This window comes from Mercenaria mercenaria, chromosome 10, assembly GCF_021730395.1.
Source record: "Mercenaria mercenaria strain notata chromosome 10, MADL_Memer_1, whole genome shotgun sequence".
Lineage (NCBI taxonomy): Eukaryota > Metazoa > Mollusca > Bivalvia > Venerida > Veneridae > Mercenaria > Mercenaria mercenaria.
The window spans coordinates 26,772,413-26,795,900 of NC_069370.1; the positions used below are offsets into that span (position 1 = coordinate 26,772,413).

At 35.6% G+C, this 23,488-nt stretch overlaps 1 protein-coding gene across 9 annotated transcripts in view; it reads right to left on the reverse strand.

Annotated features, from left to right (window-relative positions):
• Positions 1-23,488, reverse strand: part of LOC123559586 (PTB domain-containing engulfment adapter protein 1-like) — a 228,074-nt gene that overhangs the window by 50,865 nt on the left and 153,721 nt on the right. For 8 of the 9 annotated variants that reach the window (XM_045351536.2, XM_053552557.1, XM_053552558.1 and 5 more), the window contains one exon: positions 4,162-4,278. The exons of the other annotated variant lie outside the window; for it this stretch is intronic. In XM_045351536.2, the coding sequence (XP_045207471.2) occupies positions 4,162-4,278 (117 nt within the window). The remainder of the gene's footprint in view (positions 1-4,161; positions 4,279-23,488) is intronic. 9 annotated transcript variants of the gene reach the window in all.

Below are 23,488 nucleotides of genomic sequence, written 5' to 3' on the forward strand. Positions count from 1 at the left end.
TAGAATTTGTATAGTTTGATTTCATACAATAATTTCAAACAAGAGGGCCATGAAGGCCCTGTATCGCTCACCTGACCTATTGACCTAAAAATCATCAAGATTAACATTCTGACCAAGTTTCATAAAGATATGATCATAAATGTGATCTCTAAAGTGTTAACTAGCTTTTCCTTTGATTTGACCCGGTGCCCTAGTTTCTGACCCCACATGACCCAGATTCGAACTTGCCCTAAAGATCATCAAGATTAACATTCTGACCATGTTTCATGAAGATGTAACAGTCATAAATGTGGCCTCTTGAGTGTTAACAAGCTTTTTCTTTGATTTGACCTTGTGACCTAGTTTCTGACCCCACCTGACCCAGATTTGAACTTGACCTATAGATCATCAAAATCAACATTCTGACCAGCATTCTGATAAGCATGTATCAGTTGAAAACCCATGTCTAAAACCTGACTGATATTCATACAAAAGACTATTTTGAACAAGGTACTGTTCTAACTGATCATAAATGACTCGCTCAAAGATCTTAGATACAATACTAAGGATGGAAACTGGACGATAATTCCCAACATCCGTCTTATTCTTTTTGTACAAAGGCACTACACGAGCAGACTTAAGTTCATCAGGGACAGTACCTTGTATAATTGACAAGTTTATAACATGTGAAAGTGGACCAGCAATAATAGAGGCCGAGTCTTTAACAAAACGTGAGGGAATCCCGTCTAAACCTGTCGCCTTATTTGGACAAAGATTGTTTAGGTATTTCAAAACCTTACTTTCAGAAACAATTGAAAATGAAAAACTATCAGGCTTTACACCTTTAGAAGAATAAAAATTAAAACAAAATTCATACCAAAATTATTAACTTAGTTTGGTAATTTGCTCACATGTTTATCTGCAACAGAGGTGTAAAATGAATTAAATTTTTCTGCCACCTTAAGTTTATCAAAACAAATGTTACCATCAATGGTCAGACCAATATTACTTGAGCACTGATTATTCTTACTTGGTAAACCTAGATCTTTTAGGCTTTTCCATAAAGACTTAGAGTCATTTTTATTGTTTTCAAGAGAAGATTTAAAGAAGTTTTTTTAGAAGATTAGAGTAGCAATGAATGTGGCAGAGTTAGTCCCCATAGGGAAACCAATTACTTGTCTATAGGTTTTACTGCCAAATTTAATAAATATGTTATCTAACAGAAACCATAGCAGTGTTCCAGCCAGGAATTGAAAAGGGCAGGGTGCTACTGGCCGAAAGGGTACTTGCGAGTCACGAAGCGACAAGCAGGGGGAGAGTGTGGGTGGTGGTGGTGGGGGGGGGGGGGGGGGGTTGGGGTATCTCCCCCAAGAAAAGTTTGAAAAATGGAAGGCTAGAGAAGGCCTCAGATGCATTTTCAGCATGAACTATTGTCTTTTAAGTGATCCTGTTTTGACTGGAATAATTGTATGCCATGGACAAACATAATAATCTGTCAGAGTGAACTACAGTTTCATTTGTGTGTGTGGTTGTTGTCATATATGTCCTGGACCTCTGGGTTTTTTCAGCCTCCATGGTATCAAAATTCTAAATTGTTGTCATTTTATGTGGGAGAGGTGGACCTCAGTCTGGGTAGGATGTGTGGTGGTGTATAACGTATTTCAATTCGTAGGGTTTAGTTTTTTTTTATGTTCATAATTTAATTTTGTTCATTGGGTTTTTTACCAGACGAACTTAATGGAGGGGGAGAGAGTGATATCTGATGAGGCTACGGATCCATGGTAATGTGGTTTAATTAAAAGGATTCGCCTAAAAAGGTCATACTCCCAATATCTGGACGTAGATCTAAAACTTTCCTTCCGTAAATACTGTGTGCAAAGACAATCTACATTTCAGAAACTTTACTTAAAGTAATTTACATAAGCCTCTAAATGTTGAAATTTATTCGTATATGTTACATGGAAAATATTCACACATTTAATGATGAATTATTCAACGACATGAAATGCACGTGTCTTATTTTCCCGTCAAAATATAATACAGAGTTCAGGATTTTTGTCTACCGTCTGTATTTCAAGTCGTGAAATGCAAGATTCTTAGCTATTTTCATATTAACATCCGAAAAATTGATGCATTTTGCACGGCGACATCGAATAAGAATGGCGGCATCCATAATAAACGTTTTCGGTGGCAGCTTCTATGAGCGAGACTGGAGTTCCCCTTCCGCAAACACAATATCCGTCATGAAACGCACGGGCTTCTTTCCCGCCGAAATTATAATAACGTGTCCGACAAGTAATAATTTTCGCAAGCGTGCACAATCGGTGACCAAAAGTATCCTCAAGTGTTACAAACAAAAACAAGAAGTTCTTGCAGTTTTGTATATAAATTTTTTTGTGGTTCATTACCGTTTTTTTTTTTTTTCTTTTTTTTCCCTTAAGAACGGACAACCATGTTGCAGCAGTTGACTTCAAATGAACTTTTGTTAATCAGGCGACAGTGTTCAACAAAATGTTTTGGGGTTCATTAAGTGTATTCAAATATTTTCAAAGTTTAATGGTGTTATTTGTTTGTAACATTTGCAAAAAGCCGCCAACATATTTTCAAAGACTAAGTCCCACCTGTTTTAGATTAGTATACTTACATCTAGATAACGACTGCTAAATCAAAAGTTTTAATTGCCTCTAATAACGATAATTACGGAGGTAATGCTCAAAAAAGATCCCAAAAATATTTTTAGTTAATTATCGACTTCACAAGTTGACAGAAGTGTAGCACATGCACAGTCCTGCCCTCGCGGTGTCTAGCTTGACAGATGTAAAACAAAATGATACCTTGAAATCGCCGTGATTCACTAAATTGGTTTGATCGATGTGTGGGGCAGCCCTAAAAGGTGGTCACGTGTGTATATGGAAGCAACCTTGAAGATTAGTGACAGGTGTAATAAAGTGATGTTGTATATTGCATAACGGAAGCAGGTCTCGCAGCGGGAGAGGACAATAAACAGGACACATGGGGCCTTTTTACAGTAAGGCATATATTTACTGGACTCAAAAGGGCACAGGGTGCTATTAAAAACGGCAGGGCGCTTTGAGAAAGGGGCAGGGCGCCGCGCCCTTCTATTCCGCGCTAGCTGGAACACTGCATAGTGCTTCACAAACCTGATCACAACTATAAAGTTAGATTGCTTTTGGTTCAAATATTCCCCATTTACTGATAATTAGATGCCCACGGGAAACATGTCAAGCCCGCCCTTTGACCCATAACTGTGACCTTGACCTTTGAGATAGAGTCTGTCTCATTGAGTTAAACATTCATGCCAAATATAAACAAGATACCTCAATGCATGTCAAAGTTATGGGCCAGACAAGATCTGACATGACCTTTGACCTCCAACTGTGACCTTAACCTTTGAGATAGGAAGCTGGAGTTTGCGCATGACATTCCGTCTCACTGAGGTTAACATTCATGCCAAATATAAACAAGATCCCTCAATGCATGTCAAATTTAAGGGCCGGAGAAGATCTGACATGATCTTTGGCCTCCAACTGTGACCTTGACCTTTGCCAAATATAAACAAGATTGCTCCATGCATATCAAAGTAATGGTCATGAACGATGCACGTCCGCACGCACGAACATACACCGAACAGCCATTTGGACAACTGTATCTTCTCTTCCGCAAGTGGGCTTGACAACAACCTTTCAGTCCTATGACCACTATCACCTTGAAATTTGACCTAATGACTCCAAAACAAATAGAGGTCATCTACTCACCACATGCAAGCAACCTTTGTGGTTGGAGGTCTATATTTTCCAAGGTATTTATAAGAAGCTGTTTCCACTCATTTTGACTTTGACCTTTTGACTAAACTACCCCCAAAAACCCCAGTGTCATCTAATGACCACAGGCTATCATCCTATAAAGTTTAAGGCTGTAGGTTAGTGTTCTCTAGTTATTCATTGGAGTTTACAGTGGTGATGTCACTGACATCCAGAATATATTATTTATTTTATTACAGATTACCACCAGTGAGTCAGACTTCACAAGATCTTTCAAAAAGTTCTAGAGAAAAGTTTATTAGAACTAACATCTTTTGAGAACATACAAAGCACTATAGGAAACTAACAATTACTCCTGGTTCCTGGCTGCCACCCAAATTATGTTGGAACACAATATTACCTGACTGGTTCCTGGAGAATCTGTACTGCTCTCCCCAACCATATTTTGTAATGTTACAACTGAACCAGCAGTTGCCGAACCAGCAGTTGTCGGGTTCACAGTTGACAGGTCTGATATCTATACATACACATGCACAAAAAGTTATAGCTAGGGTAGATAATGCTGTTACAGGAAAATACCAGATTTTCTATATGTTACTCTTAGATTTACAAATATTATTCTGTACTAAACAAGAACAGCAAACAGTCTTTGGTAAAGATAACAAGAGCTAGTAGAACATGAAATGCTCCCCCACCCCTTGATGCATTCAGTAATTGCACAAGGAACAGAAATTATTTGGTCATTGTATACAAAAGCTCTACTGTTCTGGGTAAATGTGACCTTGACCTTTGACCTACTGACCTTAAAATAAATAGAGGTCATCTGCAGGTCATTATCAACACCCCTATTAAGTTTCATGATCCTAGGCCCAAGCGTTCTTGAGTTATCATCCAGAAGCCTTTTAACTGTTCTGGGTCACTGTGACCTTGACCTTAGACCTACTGATCTCAAAATCAATAGGGGTCATCTGCTGATCATGATCAACCTCCCTATCAAGTTTCATTATTCTAGGCCCAAGCATTCTCAAGTTATCGTCCGGAAACCATATAACTGTTCTGGGACACTGTGACTTTGACCTTTGACCTTTGACCTTAAAATCAATAGGGATCATCTGCTGGTCATGATCAACCTCCCCATCAATTTTCATGATCCTAGGCCCAAGCGTTCTTGAGTTATCATTTAAAAACTGTTTAACTGTTCAGGATCACTGTGACCTTGACCTCTGACCTACTGACCTTTAAATCAATAGGGGTCATCTGCTGGACATGACCAATGTCCCTGTCAACTTTCATGATCCTAGGCCAAAGCGTTCTTGAGTTATTATCCTGAAACTGTTCAACTGTTCCGTGTCACTGTGACCTTGACCTTTGACCTATTGATCTCAAAATCAATAGGGGTCATCTGCTTGTCATGAACAACCTTCCTGTCAATTTTCATGGTTCTAGGCTTAAGCATTCTTGAGTTATCATCTGGAAACCATTTAACTGTTCTAGGTCACTGTGACCTTGACCTTTGACCTACTGATCTCAAAATCAATAGGGGTCACCTGCTGTTATGACCAATCTCCCTATCAACTTTCATGATCCTAGGCCCAAGCGTTCTTGAGTTATCATCCAGAAACGGATTGGTCTACATACCTACCAATCGACAGACAGACAGACATCTGCAAAACAATATACACCTCCTTCTTCGAAGGGGGGCAAAATAAACTTTGACAAATTAATGTCCCTTCAAATGAAAGAAAAATTTCTTAAAGAAGGTACTGCACTTTTTGCAGGCTTAGCTATAGGTCTTATTAAATGCATAATTTTTAAGAATTCAGAAAATCTGGGATTTTGTTTTACATGTGGGTAAAAGGATAACAATTCTAGCAGGTAAAATGGCTATATTAGACAACAAGAGCACCGCCTTGCGGGTGCAGATGCTCATCTGATTTTTTTGTCTCTGTATATTAGAAATATTGTCCTACCCATGATTTTCTAAGTCCAAAAAGGGCCATAATTCTTGCAAAAAGCAGGATGGAGTTATGTTTCTTGCTGTACAGAGTCAGCTTATGATGGTAAACAACTGGTGTAAGTTTCAAAACAATAGCTTTGATAGCTTAGGAGAAATACCTAAACATAAAACTGATATTTTCTAAGTCTAAAAGGGTTATGTTTCTTGCTGTACAGAGTCAGCTTACGATGGTGAACAAGTGTTGCAAGTTTTAAAGCAATAGCTTTGATAGTTTAGGAGAAAAGCTGACCTAAACACAAAACTTAACCAAGAATTCTGATTTTCTAAGTCCAAAAGGGGCAATAAGTACTATCAGCATGTGAAGTTTGAAGGTCCTGGGTGCAGTGGTTCGCGAGTAAAGTGCCTTCATGCAAAAAGTTATCGTTGTGACGAACGAACGAACAAACGAACGAACTAACGAACGAACGGACGGACAGTTGAAAACTAATATGCCTCCCTTTGGGGGCATAAAAATTCCTTTTCAGTATTTTTTAAATAGTTAGGGGTGACTATTGAGGCCAATTTTGACTATCGCAATACCATTGATATTGCTGAAAAACTATTGTGTACTATTCTATTGCAGGTTACTATTGCGATACTATTGCAATAGTTATCGGCCACCATGTTTTATACGGTGAAACTACCAACTGGCATTATTACACAGTGTAAGACACAGCACTGTTTATAATTGCTGTTAATACACATTGAGATGTTTATATAACTGAAATGGACAGAAATAAATCTAACATTAAATATTTTTAACATTTTTTTTCTATTTCTTGCCTTCCTTAGCTTAGAAACAATAAACCTATGCAAGGTATACTCAAAGAATCGGCCATTTTGTTGCGAATGTCAACATGTTTAATAACCCAACACGTCAAAAAAGACGAAAATTGACGGATCGGACTAAGGTGTACCAGCACTAAATGAAGGGCCCTACTGAACAGTTTGCTATATCATACAAGTAGCCTACTTTCTCCATGTCCATAGTACTTTTTCTCATTTAGGATAAACAGGTTATTTAAATATATTTAATCAAAGTTTCTAAGAAACTTAACTTTATTAATTATCTCCAAGACTCCTCAGTCCTTTATGGTAGTTTAATTCCGTGAGGTTAATTATTGTAATGGAGACGTAAACATTTTCCAAGGTGCAAATGAAAGCTGGCTCTGTTTCTTGATTTATAAATTATTAATTGTAGTAAAACTGAATAATTTAGCACCTTATTATACCATATTATGCAATATATTAAACAATGCATGATTATCATAATATTTCTTTTAATAGTACAAGTAGAAATATATTATGGTCTTTTACAGGCTGAACTTCTATATGACTTAAACTTCATAATACATACTTCAGCTAGTGAAATCAAGGGAGATAATCCAAAGTTGGGAATTCATAACTTAGTATAAACAAGTGTTTTACTTTTTGTTTACTTATTTTTGTTTATTAAAGAGCATTTTTATTTTGTACTTTGTGTTAGAAAGTGATATACTTTTATTTTCATGCTTTCTAAGCCATTAAACCACTTTTTAGCACCATTTTTCTCATTTTAGAAGAAGGATCAGTCTATTTTTTACAAGAGGTAATGCAGCTGGTAGATTACACTTTATTAAATTTCCAGGATTTATAATGTTATAAGGTTATATTTTGTAAAAAGCACTCTTTTTACTTTTATACATACTTTTAAGTTGATTTACAGTAAAATTAATAGTTAAAAGTCTTTAAAAGGGTAATTTCACAGTTATGTAAGCACTGATCCCTGACTTACCTACAGCTAAAAATAGCCAGAGTCCATTGATTGGCTTTGTCCACTCTAATTAGGGGACACTGTTGTTTATTGGTTTTGGTTTATGACTTATTGATTTATTTTAGCCAGTTTCTTTGAACCATTGTTTATGTGTGTACAAATATTATATTAGTTTTGGTAATTTTGGCCACATTAGGACTTTAAATTAGTTTAATACTTTTTATTGTGTAAACCTGATAAGCCTTTAGGTTGGGTTAATCCAATCTGAATCATTCTGATTGGCTAGTTGAATTTTTGCCTCTTTTGTGTGTATTTAACTGGGGTTTTGATGGCAGTCAAAACATTCCGGTCCACTCTTCTCAATAAACACTAAGAAAAAGGAAAACTATTGGAAATCAAAGGTATTTTAGAATAAATTATTTATTCTAGTAACCTTTTCTGAAAATAATAGACATTTAACAAATTGTTTAGATCTTGGGGAAAAAGATTAATCATTTTAAAAATAAAAGAATTATTTTTTCGTTTTTAATAACAAACTGTTTTGGTCTTAAGCTGGAGTAAGAGTTTATAAGTTTACTCTTATAGCTCTGCTTCAACTTTATATAAGGATACTTAGTTGCTTGTCTCCTAGTGAGACCTGGCTGGTAGACCTGTGAGCTGCCCTCCAGGCGACTGATTTCCTTGAGCACAAACTGCTATTATTTGACTGGTCTTTTAAGTTAGGTTATTAAGTAAATAACAGTCTTAATTATAGTAAAGGATCAGAATCGCTCAAGTTTAGTTAGGAACATATTTTTCTTGTCCCGTAATACTTAAATTTAAGTACATTCAAGGTTTAAAGTAGGTTTCAGTCAGCAACCATGTTAAGATCTGGCCTTTCTTGTTAGCTGCTTTAAATATTGTTTGCAATCTGTTCATACTTAGTATTATTATAGTGTCAGTGTCTGTTATTGCAATTCAAAATCACATTTTACAAACTTGGTTGGCACTTGTTCCGAATAACTTTGCATTGTTTCATAACTTCACATTACCACCTTGTGTTTAGAGTTTATCTGTATACTTAAAGCTGTTGACTTAATACAATTCATCAAACTAACCTGGTGTTCTTTCTTTCATTCTTACTTAGTTACCCATATCAAACTGAGTTGATCTTATTATTGTAAATTAAGCTTTCTGGCTGGGCTATACTGAGTTAATTACAATAAACTGAACCAACAAACTACAGCCAGTGGTGTCCATCCTGACAGTACTTAAAATTACCACTCAGATTACGAACAATTGTATAACTCCCCGTAACCAAAACCGATAGACTGTATCACAGAAAAGTAGCTACACCACAAAATTATTTCTGTATTTAGTAAAATTTAAAAACTATCGAAACTATCGATTGTTGAAGGAACTATTATCGGCAATTGTAATTGGATCGTGACTTTTCTATCGATGCATACTATCGGGACACTCAGGATCGCAATGCATCAATATTTCGATGTATCATTACACCCCTAGTTAACAAACAAACACATGTTTTCTGATTATGAAAGAAAATTGTAGGCATATCTGAAACATATCATGGGATAAGAGTACAAGTAATTCCATGACACAACTAGTACGTACAACTTTTGCATGGAAACTATATTTTAACTAAAAATTCCTTGAAGGCTGCTAACATATTTCTATTTACTGTATATATTTATACTGCAATATGTTTTTAAAAATTATTTTTGTATTTAAATTTAGGCGAAAAAAAATTGTTTGTTTCTGGTATCCCGACCTACCCCATATTTTTGGCTCGACCCTAAAGTTTTTATGGCCTTGGAGAATATTTTTTTCGACTTTTTAACAAAAAGTTGCAAGACTGCACTTTTTATGCTCTAAAGGCATAACCCCCTTATTTGTATTCATTTTTTGACACAAAAGTAATTCTGAAAAGTCTCAGGAAAAAAAATTCCATCCTACCTACCCTAATTTTTTGAGCATGTTACCGGAAACAAGGATTTTTTTTTTTAGGCCTTACAGGTTTTGAAGAGCTTAAGGTCTATGTGACCTTGACCTTTGATTTAATTCTTGCAAATTGAGAGCATATCATATTATATGATCTAGCGAAAGGATAGTTAAACAGATCATGTATCCTATATTTAAGAAATAAGTTATAGCAAAACCATGTTTTAAGGTAATATGCGCCACCTACTGATTTTCAATGGACTATTATGAAATTTTCACAAATTCAAGTTGACAATATATCCAACAGACTGGTATTTTTTTTTTTAGTTCTCTTGTTATTCTCCTTTTTGCTGCTGTAAATCTTCCAGCATGACCGCTAAGGCCACACCAAATTGAAAAGTTGTTCTTGAAAAAATTGAGGTGGCGAGCGAATAGATAATTTGAATATTTCTTTTTGTTTTAGAGAAAATTAGGAGCGAGTGAAGAGCAAAGTAATATATTTGTCTTGTTTTCACTTTCGATTTACTAATAAAAACCTTAAAATAGAATGTACAGCCCTTATACATTAAAAATAATTCACCATGGATTGAGAAAACACAGGTACATTTTGGTTTGGGTACATTTTGACCTGCAGGCGCACAACAAAGTGAACTTGTGAAAAACGGTAATAACACTGGCATACAGTATAATGTAATCAAATAGTGTATGCGTTTGAAAATGCTCTTAGAAAATATGTAATAATATACAACAATGCATAACCTTAAACCATAATCATGACATAGATATGTGACTTGAATATATACTGCTATGAAAATGTAGCACTTTTAGTTCAGATCGACTTTTCGAAGTTTTTGATAAAGTTAAATATCTCTGTTACCACCAAGTCTCAACGTAAGCGTTGACTGGTGGCATAATTACGTGCGAGCAGGGCGCTTTTTGCGGTAGTTTTCACCACTCAAGGTAATATTTTCCTTCGCAGTTTGTTCATTACTAAAGCTTTGTTATTGGGAATTGGCCGAGGATGACCTACAATGAACACGCTTTTATGGGGATGTATCCAAATTTTCATATCATTTGTAGTTTTTTCTAACATTCAGGAAATATTCACTAAAAACACGTATAAAAAAAAGTTGACTACCTTCCCTTAATTTTCTCGTTGTAAATGGATAAATTAGCGTTAAAATGTCTCATATTTTCGTCATACAGGTATGATATACTCACTTTAGCAGATCGGTCACCGTTGTATGCCGTTTCAAAAATACTTAGTCCAGCAAAACCGGGCCGTCGGCAAAGGTTTTGTCTTACGTCCGAGTCGGTGGTTCACAAAAATAAAAATTGGTAAGTATGAGCAGGTGGAATTTATGAAAAACGGTATTTTCACGACTTTTCATGATTCGACAGTGGACAAATGTCATTTTTATCAATATAAAGACTAACATTTCATGTTTCTTCATTGTGCACAGTTATTTTAAAATATTTAGGTTTCATACTTGAAGCCTATACTATTCAAATCTTTTATAAGAGCTCGTGTAATTATTTCCTTTGGATAGAATTATATGAAATGTTTGTGTATAAGAAGTGTAATGTAGATATTTTGAAATAAATGACAATAAACTAACTATCTTCAGTCGAGGATTTACAGAGAATCAAGTAACGTTCTCACCAACTGTTTGTTCGAAGACTCAGTTTTATTGAATCTGATATCTGATCTCTGATGTCTAAAATAATATGATGCCCAAAGTCTCGGATTGAAAAGAATACAACGTTTGGGAGAAAAGTAAATGAAGTACTATATACGACCCAAAATTAAATAAATACACTGAAGTCCTACATCTGAGAAGTGTGTGCAGTATAAGTATATTCTTGCATAAAAACTACTTTTTTCACTGGATCCGTCCATGTATTAACGGGAGAAAAATCGTGTGCAAACAAGGCAATTCACGTGCTGTTAATACCCGATTTTTATTTTTGAAATGCTTTGCCAGGGACATATGTATGTATTTCTGCGCAGACTGATATTTGGCATCTGCATCTTGTTACTTCCGTAATAACCTGTTCTTGTAGCATTATAGACACAATGTAATCCATAGTATGTTTAGCTGTATCAGTTTCCAACTCCAAACGTACTGCCCACATCAATGTACGCACTAGCTTCTCTTAGAGTTTACTCCCTTTACAAAGAGTCTGTTCAGTTATTGTAAATAACTGTGAATAAATAATTATCACGTGTAACTTGTGCTATTGCCCGTTTTTAGGTATTATATTAATGACTTTTGTTAGTATCAGTCGGTTTGTTTTCACCTGATTTTGTTCGCAGAATTCATATAATAAACCTCGAAAGCTAGTCACTAGCTTCGTACTCATCCGTACTCTGTTTGTTCATACTCAAAATAATTCGAATGTAAAGTTGTTATTCTTAAAATAATTGTGTTCCTGTTTATCAAATTTTTAAGTTATATGCAAAATTATGTGTAATGTAACGTTTGTAATAACAAAAAATAAAAATAAGATGCTCAAAAACCTCCAAATCACGCTTTTAGTAGTGTTGTTGTTATGTGTGCCCCGGTTATGGATATTTAAAACATGTTTACCGTTTCCAAGAACAACAAGAATGGTAAATAAAAAATGTACCGGAATCGTCAAGTCATCACATATGAAAACAATGCATTTAGTCGTCGTGTAATGTTTTTTTATGCAAGAATAGCGACTTCGGTCTCGGTCACAAACAATCCCGCTGGCTTCTGCAGACGTTAATACACAAAAAAACGTGTATTATCCCTACATACATAAGCAGTCTTATAGACTTTGTGAACCATCCTGACTAATATTTCCTTGTGCAATTTAAATTTCATTTACTGTTGTAAAATGATTTCAGCTATGTTTTATTGAAGGTCTCCGAAAAAGGGGGACCTATTTTAAATGTTTATAATGTTATAAAATTTTGATTTACATACAATGTATTACATGTTATTTCATTAGAAAGAACGCCACTAAAATGATGACGTCACACTTTTTGGCTAAGAATGCTATTGAATTTACCATAAATACTAATACTAAGGTCCATATTTACTAAGTACAAAAAAGTTGGAGTGTCCAGCACCAGCATGCAGTGCTCTTGTTTTTAGAATTAGGCCAGAGTTTTTTTATTTTTTGTTTTACGGAAATTTTTTCAAAAATAAGCGCCAGGAGGAGGGAATAAAAATAAGAAAAAGATGTCCAAAAATGAGCGTATTCAATCATTTTTCAATAAGTTTGATGGTATAGATGTCTTGTGAGAAGCTTCAATTCAATGCAAGCAATGGATACTGGGATATGGCCTTGAAAGCTGTTGCATGCAAAACTGTAACCAGATTACTCAGTTCTTTCATTTTATATACTTAGGACGGCCAGCATATATTGATGCAATCTCGCCAGTCATATGTATGTTTTTGACAACACAGAAAATGACGTCACTCGACCTTCAGCTATTTCCGGAAGTAAATAAAATGAAAGTAGAAATGCTAAATTTGAAAACGAAAGCCGCATTTTGATTCGTAGATAGTCAGGGGTCACGCGCAGAGGTCACCCCGTCTAAATGTATGCGCGTGGACTTCTTTTTTTTTTTTTTTTTTGCTATTGGGGAGCCAATTTTCAGCACTTTATTACGAATTGAAATTACCTGGGCTTTAGTACAGCATGTCAGCTTTTAATCTATGAAAAAATATTTGAGCTCTGGATAAACAGAAATCCCACAGGGGTCCGTAACGGACCAAGGGTACATTGCTAATTTTGGAACTTCATCAAATCGCTCAAAATGTCATTTTTGATGTTGTCTGAGAGTGTCAGTATATGCCTCAGATGTAAGATATAACCGTATTTGAGAGCTGCAGACCTAGACATTTCAGAAATATTTTCAAAATAAGTTTCATGTAATAAATGTTGTTTCTACGGAAGCGTGAAAGGGCCATCAGACGCTAATACGTTTTAGTACGTTAAAGCTGCGGAAAGGATATACAGATTTCCTAAAATGCATTTTAGTTTAGCCATTTTTGTCTCAAACGTCAGTTTTCGTACAGACCTGTTAAAAAATGTCGAAAAAGCACTGATTTTCAGATGAAAAATGATTTCTCTCATAACCTTAGGACGGCCAGCACATATTTATGCAATCTCGCCAGTCATATGTATGTTTTTGACAACACAGAAAATGACGTCACTCGACCTTCAGCTATTTCCGGAAGTAAATAAAATGAAAGTGGAAATGCTAAATTTGAAAACGAAAGCCGCATTTTGATTCGTAGATAGTCAGGGGTCACGCGCAGGGGTCACCCCGTCTAAATGTATGCGCGTGGACTTCTTTTTTTTTTTTTTGCTATTGGGGAGCCAATTTTCAGCACTTTATTACGAATTGAAATTACCTGGGCTTTAGTACAGCATGTCAGCTTTTAATCTATGAAAAAATATTTGAGCTCTGGATAAACAGAAATCCCACAGGGGTCCGTAACGGACCAAGGGTACATTGCTAATTTTGGAACTTCATCAAATCGCTCAAAATGTCATTTTTGATGTTGTCTGAGAGTGTCAGTATATGCCTCAGATGTAAGATATAACCGTATTTGAGAGCTGCAGACCTAGACATTTCAGAAAGATTTTCAAAATAAGTTTCGTGTAATAAATGTTGATTCTACGGAAGCGTGAAAGGGCCATCAGATGCTAATACCTTTTAGTACGTTAAGGCTGCGGAAAAGATATGCATGATTTTGATCTCTTATGCTTTTATAGTCCTTTAAATAGTCACTGAAACATGCACTGGCAAATCCAGCTTTAACTATTCTGTTCAAATGTATACAATCACTTTATTATACATATAAAAAGTGAAAGAATTTTTGACATGGTTTTTCATAAAAGACATAAAGCTATAGGCACAAGTAAAGCAAATTTCAGTGACTATAGTAGAGACCAAACACGCCTGGTATAAAGTAGTTTAGTAGTATTGTTGGTGGCTTGGTGTGCTTTCATTTTCTGCTTTTTTAACCTGTCTACCAACATTGCAATTATGATCTCTTTTAAATATACCAGACAGTCCCAAGCCTGTATAAAGTGTGAGGGGTCTCTTAAATAAAAACATCTGTTATCTGAAACCATTTATTTGTTGTATAAAACAAATAATATTTTGAAAGTATCAGTTCTATCTTTAAGTTTATAGTATCAAAGGTTTAGGACTCTTAATAAAAACTTCCATATCTTTTCAACGGTAAACTTGCTATTAAATACAGAAAAAATGTATTTAACACAATAATATTTAGCAGAACCCTTCTTACAAAAATTCTCTAACAAGAAACTATGAAAACACTCTCTGACAAGATTCACTCCCCGTCCCGGCGTAGATTTTGTCCACCACCTGATCATCGACTCTTTCTAGGATAGCGTGGAGGGCCTCTCCCAATGAAGCTGATGTTGAAAATCTCTCTATTTTGTTAAACTCGTTGTTTTTCTTAAGACTTTTAACCGAAACTTTGAAATACACAACGGCTTCCGCCATGTTGAAAATTGTGGAAGACTGGTATTTGTTGTAATGAAATAGTAGGTGCAGTATACCGATAAAAAAAAGGCAATTGATAAACCAGTCTGCGACTCAGCGCGTGTAAATTTTACGTTGTTGTGAAATTAGCGTTAGGTTAAACGACACTAAATTTTATATTCAATCGGAGATCCAAGCAACGACCGGCGGAAAAAATAAAAATAAAGTTAAGAATTTGAATATTTTTCTTATTTGGGTTTTACAATATTTAGGTACAGCGCTCCCGTAAAACAAAAAATAAAAAACTCTGGCCTTATGGTCATTCTTCGACATAGAGAAACCACTTAATGAATAATCAAAATGACTTTGTTTAGATTTAAACTTTTCAATCAAGATAATTTATATCAAGCACTGACAATAGTCGAGTACGCTCTCTGCGGGGATGACTGTTTCTGTTTTTCTTTTAAAATATTATTCAACAAACTGTATATGGCATATTCATTGATCTATCGAATATTTTGTATCAATTAAGAAGCGATAAAGACACTTTGAACACTGATAAATGCCTATGCTCAAAAACACCTACAAAGATTCTATTTTACATCAAAATGGTCTTTAGAATCAAATAGTTACTAATATATGAACATCTAGGGCCTACTCTAAATACCCAAAACAATTTTCTAGAGGGGACCTGGTCTGTCAGATTCCAGTGGGCGGTGTACATGCTTGTACGAATGTTCGCTGTCTATGAGACATTAAAACAAGAGGACCATGATGGTCCTGAATCGCTCACCTCTTCCCACATGACCCAGTTTTGAGTATGACGTCTTTTTTTCTATTATTTGACATAGTGACCTAGTTTTTGAGCTCATATGACCCAGTTTTGAACTTGACCTAGATATTATCAAGATAAAAATTCTGACCAATTTTCATGAAGATCCATTGAAAAATATGGTCTCTAGAGAGGTCACAAGGTTTTTCTATTATTTGACCTATTGACCTAGTTTTCGAAGGTACATGACCCTGTTTTGAACTTTACCTAGATATCATCAAGGTGAACACTCTCACTAATTTTCATGAAGATCTCATGAAAAATATGGCCTCTAGAGAGGTCACAAGGTTTTTCTATTTTTATACCTACTGGCCTAGTTTTTGACCGCACGTGACCCAGTTTCAAAATTGAGCTAGATATCATCAAGGTGAACATTCAGATCAATTTTCATGAAGATCCATTGAAAGATATGGCCTCTAGAGAGGTCAAAAGATTTTAATAATTTTAGACCTACTGACCTAGTTTTTGATCGCAGTTGACCCAGTTTCAAACTTGACCTAGATATCATCAAGATGAACATTCAGACCAACTTTCATACAGATCCCATGAAAAGTATGGCCTCTAGAGAGGTCACAAGGTTTTTTTATTATTTGACCTACTGACCTAGTTTTTTAAGGCACATGACCCAGTTTCAAACTTATCCTAGATATCATCAAGGTGAACATTCTGACCAATTTTTATGGAGATCCATTCATAAGTATGGCCTCTAGAGAGGTCACAAGGTTTTTCTATTTTTAGACCTTCTGACCTAGTTTTTGACCGCACATCACCCTGTTTCGAACTTGACCTAGATATCATCAAGATGAACATTCAGACCAATTTTCATACAGATCCCATGAAAAAAATGGCCTTTAGAGAGGTCACAAAGTTTTTCTATTATTTGACCTACTGACATAGTTTTTGATTGCAAGTGACCCACTTTCGAACTTGACCTAGATATCATCAAGATGAACATTCAGACCAACTTTCATACAGATCCCATGAAAAATATGGCCTCAAGAGAGGTTATAAGGTTTTTCTATTATTTGACCTACTGACCTAGTTTTTGAAGGCATGTGACCCACTTTCGAACCTGACCTAGATATCATCAAGGTGAACATTCTGACCAATTTTCATGAAGATCTCATGAAATATATGGCCTCTAGAGAGGTCACAAGGTTTTTCTATTTTTAGACCTACTGACCTAATTTTACACTGCACGTGACCCAGTTTCGAACTTGACCTAGATATCATCAAGGTGAACATTCAGACCAACTTTCATACAGATCCCATGAAAAATATGGCCTCTAGAGAGGTCACAAGGTTTTTCTATTATTTGACCTACTGACCTAGTTTTTGAAGGCAAGTGACCCAGTTTCGAACTTGACCTAGATATCATCAAGGTGAACGTTCTGACCAATTTTCATGAAGATCTTGTGAAATATATGGCCTCTAGAGAGGTCACAAGGTTTTTCTATTTTTAGACCTACTGACCTAGTTTTTGTCGGCACTTGACCCAGTTTCGATCTTTACCTAGATATCATCAAGGTGAACATTCTGACCAATTTTCATGAAGATCTTTTGAAATATATGGCCTCTAGAGAGGTCACAAGGTTTTTCTATTTTTAGACCTACTGACCTAGTTTTTGATGGCACGTGACCCAGTTTCGAACTTGACCTAGATATCATCAAGATGAACATTCTGACCAACTTTCATAAAGATCCCACGAAAAATGTGACCTCTAGAGTGGTCACAAGCAAAAGTTTACGGACGGACGGACGACGGACGCTGCGTGATCACAAAAGCTCACCTTGTCACTATGTGACAGGTGAGCTAAAAACCCTGTAATTTGGACATCCTAGTGGATGGGGCCCCTGCCACCTCCCCACTCTTGGGTAGATATAATTGCAATCAATGTACATGTTTTACATCTTGTACCGAATACGCCTTCCATGTCAATCAGTATGGACGACACAGCCACGTTCAGTTTGATGGTTTTACTTAGTTACATGGCAAATGACTGAAATTCAAACATACGGTAGATAAATTTAATTCAGATATCTCTATCAATAATATTGCTTTAAGATGTTGGCGTCATTATCAAAATGATGTATCATAGTGTGACAATGTATTAATGCCATAATGTATACATAAAAGCACACAATCAATTCATAGTACAGCTACTGCGTCCCTATTGAATGTAATTCATAGAATAGGCTTCAAGTATGAAACATGACTGTGCACAATGAAGAAACATAAAATGTTAGTCTACATATTGATAATCAAAGGCCTGAAGGGCCTGAGAGTCGGCTAATGATTGATGTACTGGTAGTATAGTCTACCAGTTTCAGTTTGGTTTTAGTTTTTTTCTGCAACTGAACAGAGATTTTGTTACAATAGATGAAATGGACATTCAATCGATGCCTAGTAAAACTTTGATTGACATTATACAAGTATTTAAACCCAATATATTTCTCTAAAATTGAAGAGTGGTTCGCAAAAATAAAAATGTTGAAAGAACAAACTACAATTTGACAGGTGACACTAAGATACTGCCCATGACTATAAATATTTTTCCAGTAAACATTTGCCTCCGGCATTACCAAAACAGGCAATTATTGGCTGGTATATATTCGCACATGATAAAATTTGAATATGAAAATTTATATATTGAAATTTTATAGCGTGGATTGCCACATACAATTTGTAACGGATGGACGAAAGAACTGTTCAGATATTTTACAGATAAGGGGCCTGGCAATAACCATGTCACACGCTACGTATTGTTCAATCATATTATAAGGGATGTGAATTTAAAGTATACTTACTTTTGCGTTTAAAGATATGTAAATGTTGCTGAGTGTCAATATATAGTGTCATGAATGTTTACACTGACAGGAAAATTGCGCATTCGAAACTAAGAGAAGTTACTCGGACTAGCTACCAATTTCGGAAAAGATAACCAATATTAATAAATGCAGTTCTTTTTTAGTTAAAGCCATCATTTATTCTATTTCAGACCTGTTAACCCCTTCAAAACCATGTCAGTAGTCCCCAAGTCTATGTACTTTCAATTATCCGTTTTGATTCATGTAGACAGACAGGCCCAGACTGGGCTGAAAAAATGTTTGAGCCATTTTTACGTGGTCAGTAGCAGGTGGGTTTGGGGAGGGGTGTTCCTGCCCGCTTTGAACTGCAGTCAGATTTTGAAATGTACATTGTGGCAGGTGGTAAAAGGGCAAATGTATCAAACTGTAAAGTGGCAATATGGGGGGAGGGTGTGGGAGGATACCCCCTCCTGCAATTAAGGTTTGGGGTATCACCACAAGGAAATTTTGAAAATGTAGACCCTTGATACAGCCTTTGGTGCGATTTCTAACTGAAAATTTTATGTTTCAAATTCTAAATATTACCTCTAGATTCTTTTTAGTATTACAATATTCAAAGTATGAATGACTGTCACTTCATATTTTTACTTTCAGGTCATGCCTCAGCAGTAGAATATAAGTCTGATATTGATTCTATGAATGTATTATAAAAATAAATTCTAGAATCATTTCTGTTACAATAATATCTATCATGTCTGTTACTTTAATGTTTAAATTTCATAACACAGCTCGATATTTACCCAAAATATTATATCCGGATAAGCAGCAATTGACAGTATCTGACATTGAAGTTTACGGTGAAATTATTTTAATCATTTCATAAAAAAAATTGTTTCGTTTCGTCAAAGCACTCTAACATAGACGATCTATAGGACTAGAATACCAGTCTGACATAGATTATATGTAGGTGTAATATAAATAAATTCTAGAATCATTTCTGTTACAATAATATCTATCATGTATGTAACATGAATGTTAAAATTTCATAACAGCTCAATATTTACCCAAAATATTATATCCGGATACGATCACACTTTTTTCCATTTTCAACAATATATTTTACAAATTGTGATGATACGAAGACATTTAGCAGCAATTGGCAGTATCTGACATTGAAGTTTATGGTTAAATTACCTCTTATTTAAATCTTTTCATAAAAAAGTTGTTTCGTTTCATGAAAGCAGCCAAACATAGACGATCTACTTTCGATTTCAAAAACTACAAGAAAATACAATTTAATGTTTCGCCGATTTGTTTATTTCTCGAAAAATAAGAATTAAAATCATTTTTAATATCTGTAGTAACTAAACAAACCAGTAAGAGCTTCTTCTTTCGATAATTTATCCGTTTACTGACTGCAAAATTCATGTGTGTGTGTTGTGTAGAAACCCACGCAAAGTTTATAGAAATCATACGATGCGTGTATATGTTCAATGTGGGAGAATTAAGGCTGATCGGGATCGGCTATGTTACCTAACGCATCCAGACGATTCAGATTTTGTTTTTAAAAAAGCATTGTGTGCATTTCTGTAATTTTATATACATTTTTATACGCTTAGAAATTATTAGACATGCATATTTGCATTATTTCTATACGTAATTTACGCTAATACTCATCTTATCTGGAGCCCTGTGGAACTATTTTTTGTCTTTCGCTGGATGTTACGCAAGCTTTGTAAGCCTGCGCAATTCATAAAATGCACATTTATGCTTAATGGGTTACATTCGAGTATTGCACAATTACAAGTCATAAATATGACAGATTATATCGTATATTGGTCATAGCAAAGGGAATTCACACAAATTAACTTCATTCATGCAGTGAACTGATTGAAGTTTGAGAAATCTAATGGAACTACATCCCTTCACTGTGTTATTTGGTCCATTTAGACTTAGAGAATCGCTGGATAGCAAGGACTCGTCAAAACGATTTCATCGTTTAGCCGACTCAAAAATGACTTTTGTACCCTGTCGGATCCTGAAAACTCGTAAAAATACTGTTTTTCATAAATTCCACCTGCTCGATCGTACTTACGCATTTTTATTTTTGTGAACCACCGACTCGGACGTAAGACAAAACCTTTGCCAGACTAAGTATTTTTGAAACGGCATACAACGGTGACCGATCTGCTAAAGTGAGTATATCGTACCTGTATGACGAAAATACGAGACATTTAACACTAATTTATCCATTTACAATGAGAAAATAAAGGGGCAGTAGTCAAATACGTGTTTTTCAGTGAATATTTCCTGAATGTTAGAAAAAAATACAAATGATATGAAAATTTCGATACATCCCCATAAAAGAGTGTTCATTGTAGGTCATCCTCGGCCAGTTCCCAATAACAAAGCTTTAATAATGAACAAACTGCGAAGGAAAACATTACCTTGAGTGGTGAAAACTACCACAAAAAGCGCCCTGCTCGCACGTAATTATGCCACCAGTCAACGCTTACGTTGAGACTCGGTAGTTACTATTAAAGCTTTTGCCTTGAAACTTAAAACAGTTATTAACTATCAAAGTCTACACAAGGAGAATTAATCCCCATAACTCTGTTTGAATTTTGACAGAGTTCTACTCCTTTTTAATTTAGAATATTTTAAGTTTTATATAACGTCCAATATCTTTGTTACTTTAAAGCTATTCACTATTATGCCCCTTTTACTGGCAAAGCTCTAATTCAGAGTCATTGTCTTAGCACTGAGAAAAGTTGAGCGTGCTGTCTTACGGACAGCTCTTTTTCTAACTTCACACTTTCTTAATGGATTAAATTTGTTGAAACAAAGTCTCAATTAAGGTCTGAAATGAAGGTTAATGCGCATTAACATTATTTTACTCGAGGATTGGAAAATTTAAGAGATTTAAATTGGTCTGAACCCAGCACCTTATGTAAATTCCTAACTCCACCCATTTTCGTATACAAATGCTGATCATTTGGAAAAAAACAACAACAGAAAAGTGACATGCATCAGTACGTATTTACCCTTACCAAAATAATGTAGATTGATTTTATCAAATAAATTTATTCATCCCATTTCAATGAAATAAATTTGATTTTTGTAGCAACTCAGTATGGTAAACATTCGAAGAAAATGGCGTAACTGCGTAAGGGGAAATAACTTTAATGCAACTAAATATAAGTATCATGATATATTATAGACGGTGTGTGTAGTAGTATGTATTTATTGCGATTAAAGTCCATATAAGAACAATCTTGGACTGGAATTATAAGCATTTGTACACTGTTATGTCCGTAAAAAGTAGCGCACCAACAAATTTTGGCTTGATATTTTTCAGTGGGGCGAGCGCAAGCCAAAACAAACAAATTTTTTTTTTATGTTTCTTAAAATATACGAGCGGCAAATCCGATGAACAACGTTTAATTTGGTGAGGCCTAACGTCATTTTTCAGCAGAGCAAAAAATGACGTACTTGACAGGTTTTTTAAGTAGCGTTTTCATATACAACAAAAATATGGCAATTTTTTTTAATTTTTAAGGTTGTGTTAAAATTATCTCTCCAATGATATATGATTTGTCAAGTTTATTTCGACGTCACATCGGAGGCAAAGGATTTATGAACGCAAAACAGGTAAAACTGACGTAGAGTTTCACCCAAAATTTTGCGTAAAGACGCCTTTATTTAAGAAACTACTAGATAGATTTTTGAATAAATTTGAACAAGCGAACAAAATTTCAATCGCTATCGATTCCTTAAAAGAACAAGGCAGTCTGAAAGACAGCTAAATCCCCCACCACTGCTATGGATAGAGAGAGGGTAAAACCTTTGATTTTAGCGGTGACCTTGACCTTGAACTGACATGGTTGACTCATGAATTCTGCACAACGTCTTGATGAGGTGATCGTTTCACCAAAGTTTCATGAAAATCCTTCAAGGGGTTTAGGAGATACAGAGCTGAAACCTTTGACCTTCAGTTGAGACCTTGACCTTGAGTTGACATGGCTGACTCATGAGTTCTTGATGAGGTGATCATTTGACCCAAGTTTGATGAAAATCCTTCAAGGGGTTAAGGAGATACAGAGTGGACACCAAATGGAAGGCTCAAACCTTCGACCCTTAGTTGTGACCTTGACCTTGAGCTGGCATGACTCATAATTTCTGCATAACGTCCTGATGACGTAATCATTTGACCCAAGTTTTATAAAATTCCTTCAAAGGGTTTAGGAGATACAGAGCGCACACAAAATGGAAGGCTCAAACCTTTGACCTTCAGTTGTGACCTTCAGCCGACATGGCTGACTCATAAGTTCTGCACATCGCCTTGATGTGGTGATCGTTTGACCCAAGTTTGATGAAAATCCTTCAAGGGGTTTAGGAGATATAGAGCGGACACAAAATGGAAGGTTCAAACCTTTGACCCTTAGTTGTGACCTTGACCTTGAGCCGGCATGACTGACTCATGGGTTCTGCACATCGTCTTGATGAGGTGATCATTTGACCCAAGTTTTATAAAATTCCTTCAAGGGGTTTAAGAGATATAGAGCGGACACAAAATGGCAGGCTCAAACCTTTGACCTTGAGTTGTGACCTTGACCTTGAACCGACAAGGCTGACTCATGGGTTCTGCACATCGTCTTGATGAAGTGATCATTTGACCCAAGTTTCATGAAAATTCTTCAAGGGGTTTAGGAGATATGGACCGGACACAATTTTGTTACGGACGGAAGGACGGACGGACGGAAGGACGGATGCAGACCATTCCTATAATCCCTTCGCCACGCTCCCCCTACCCCCAGTAAAGTAATGACATTTTTGTTCTTATTTCGTAAATTTCCATTAATTTAAATTCAGTTTCTTTTTCTATTGGTGGATATATAAA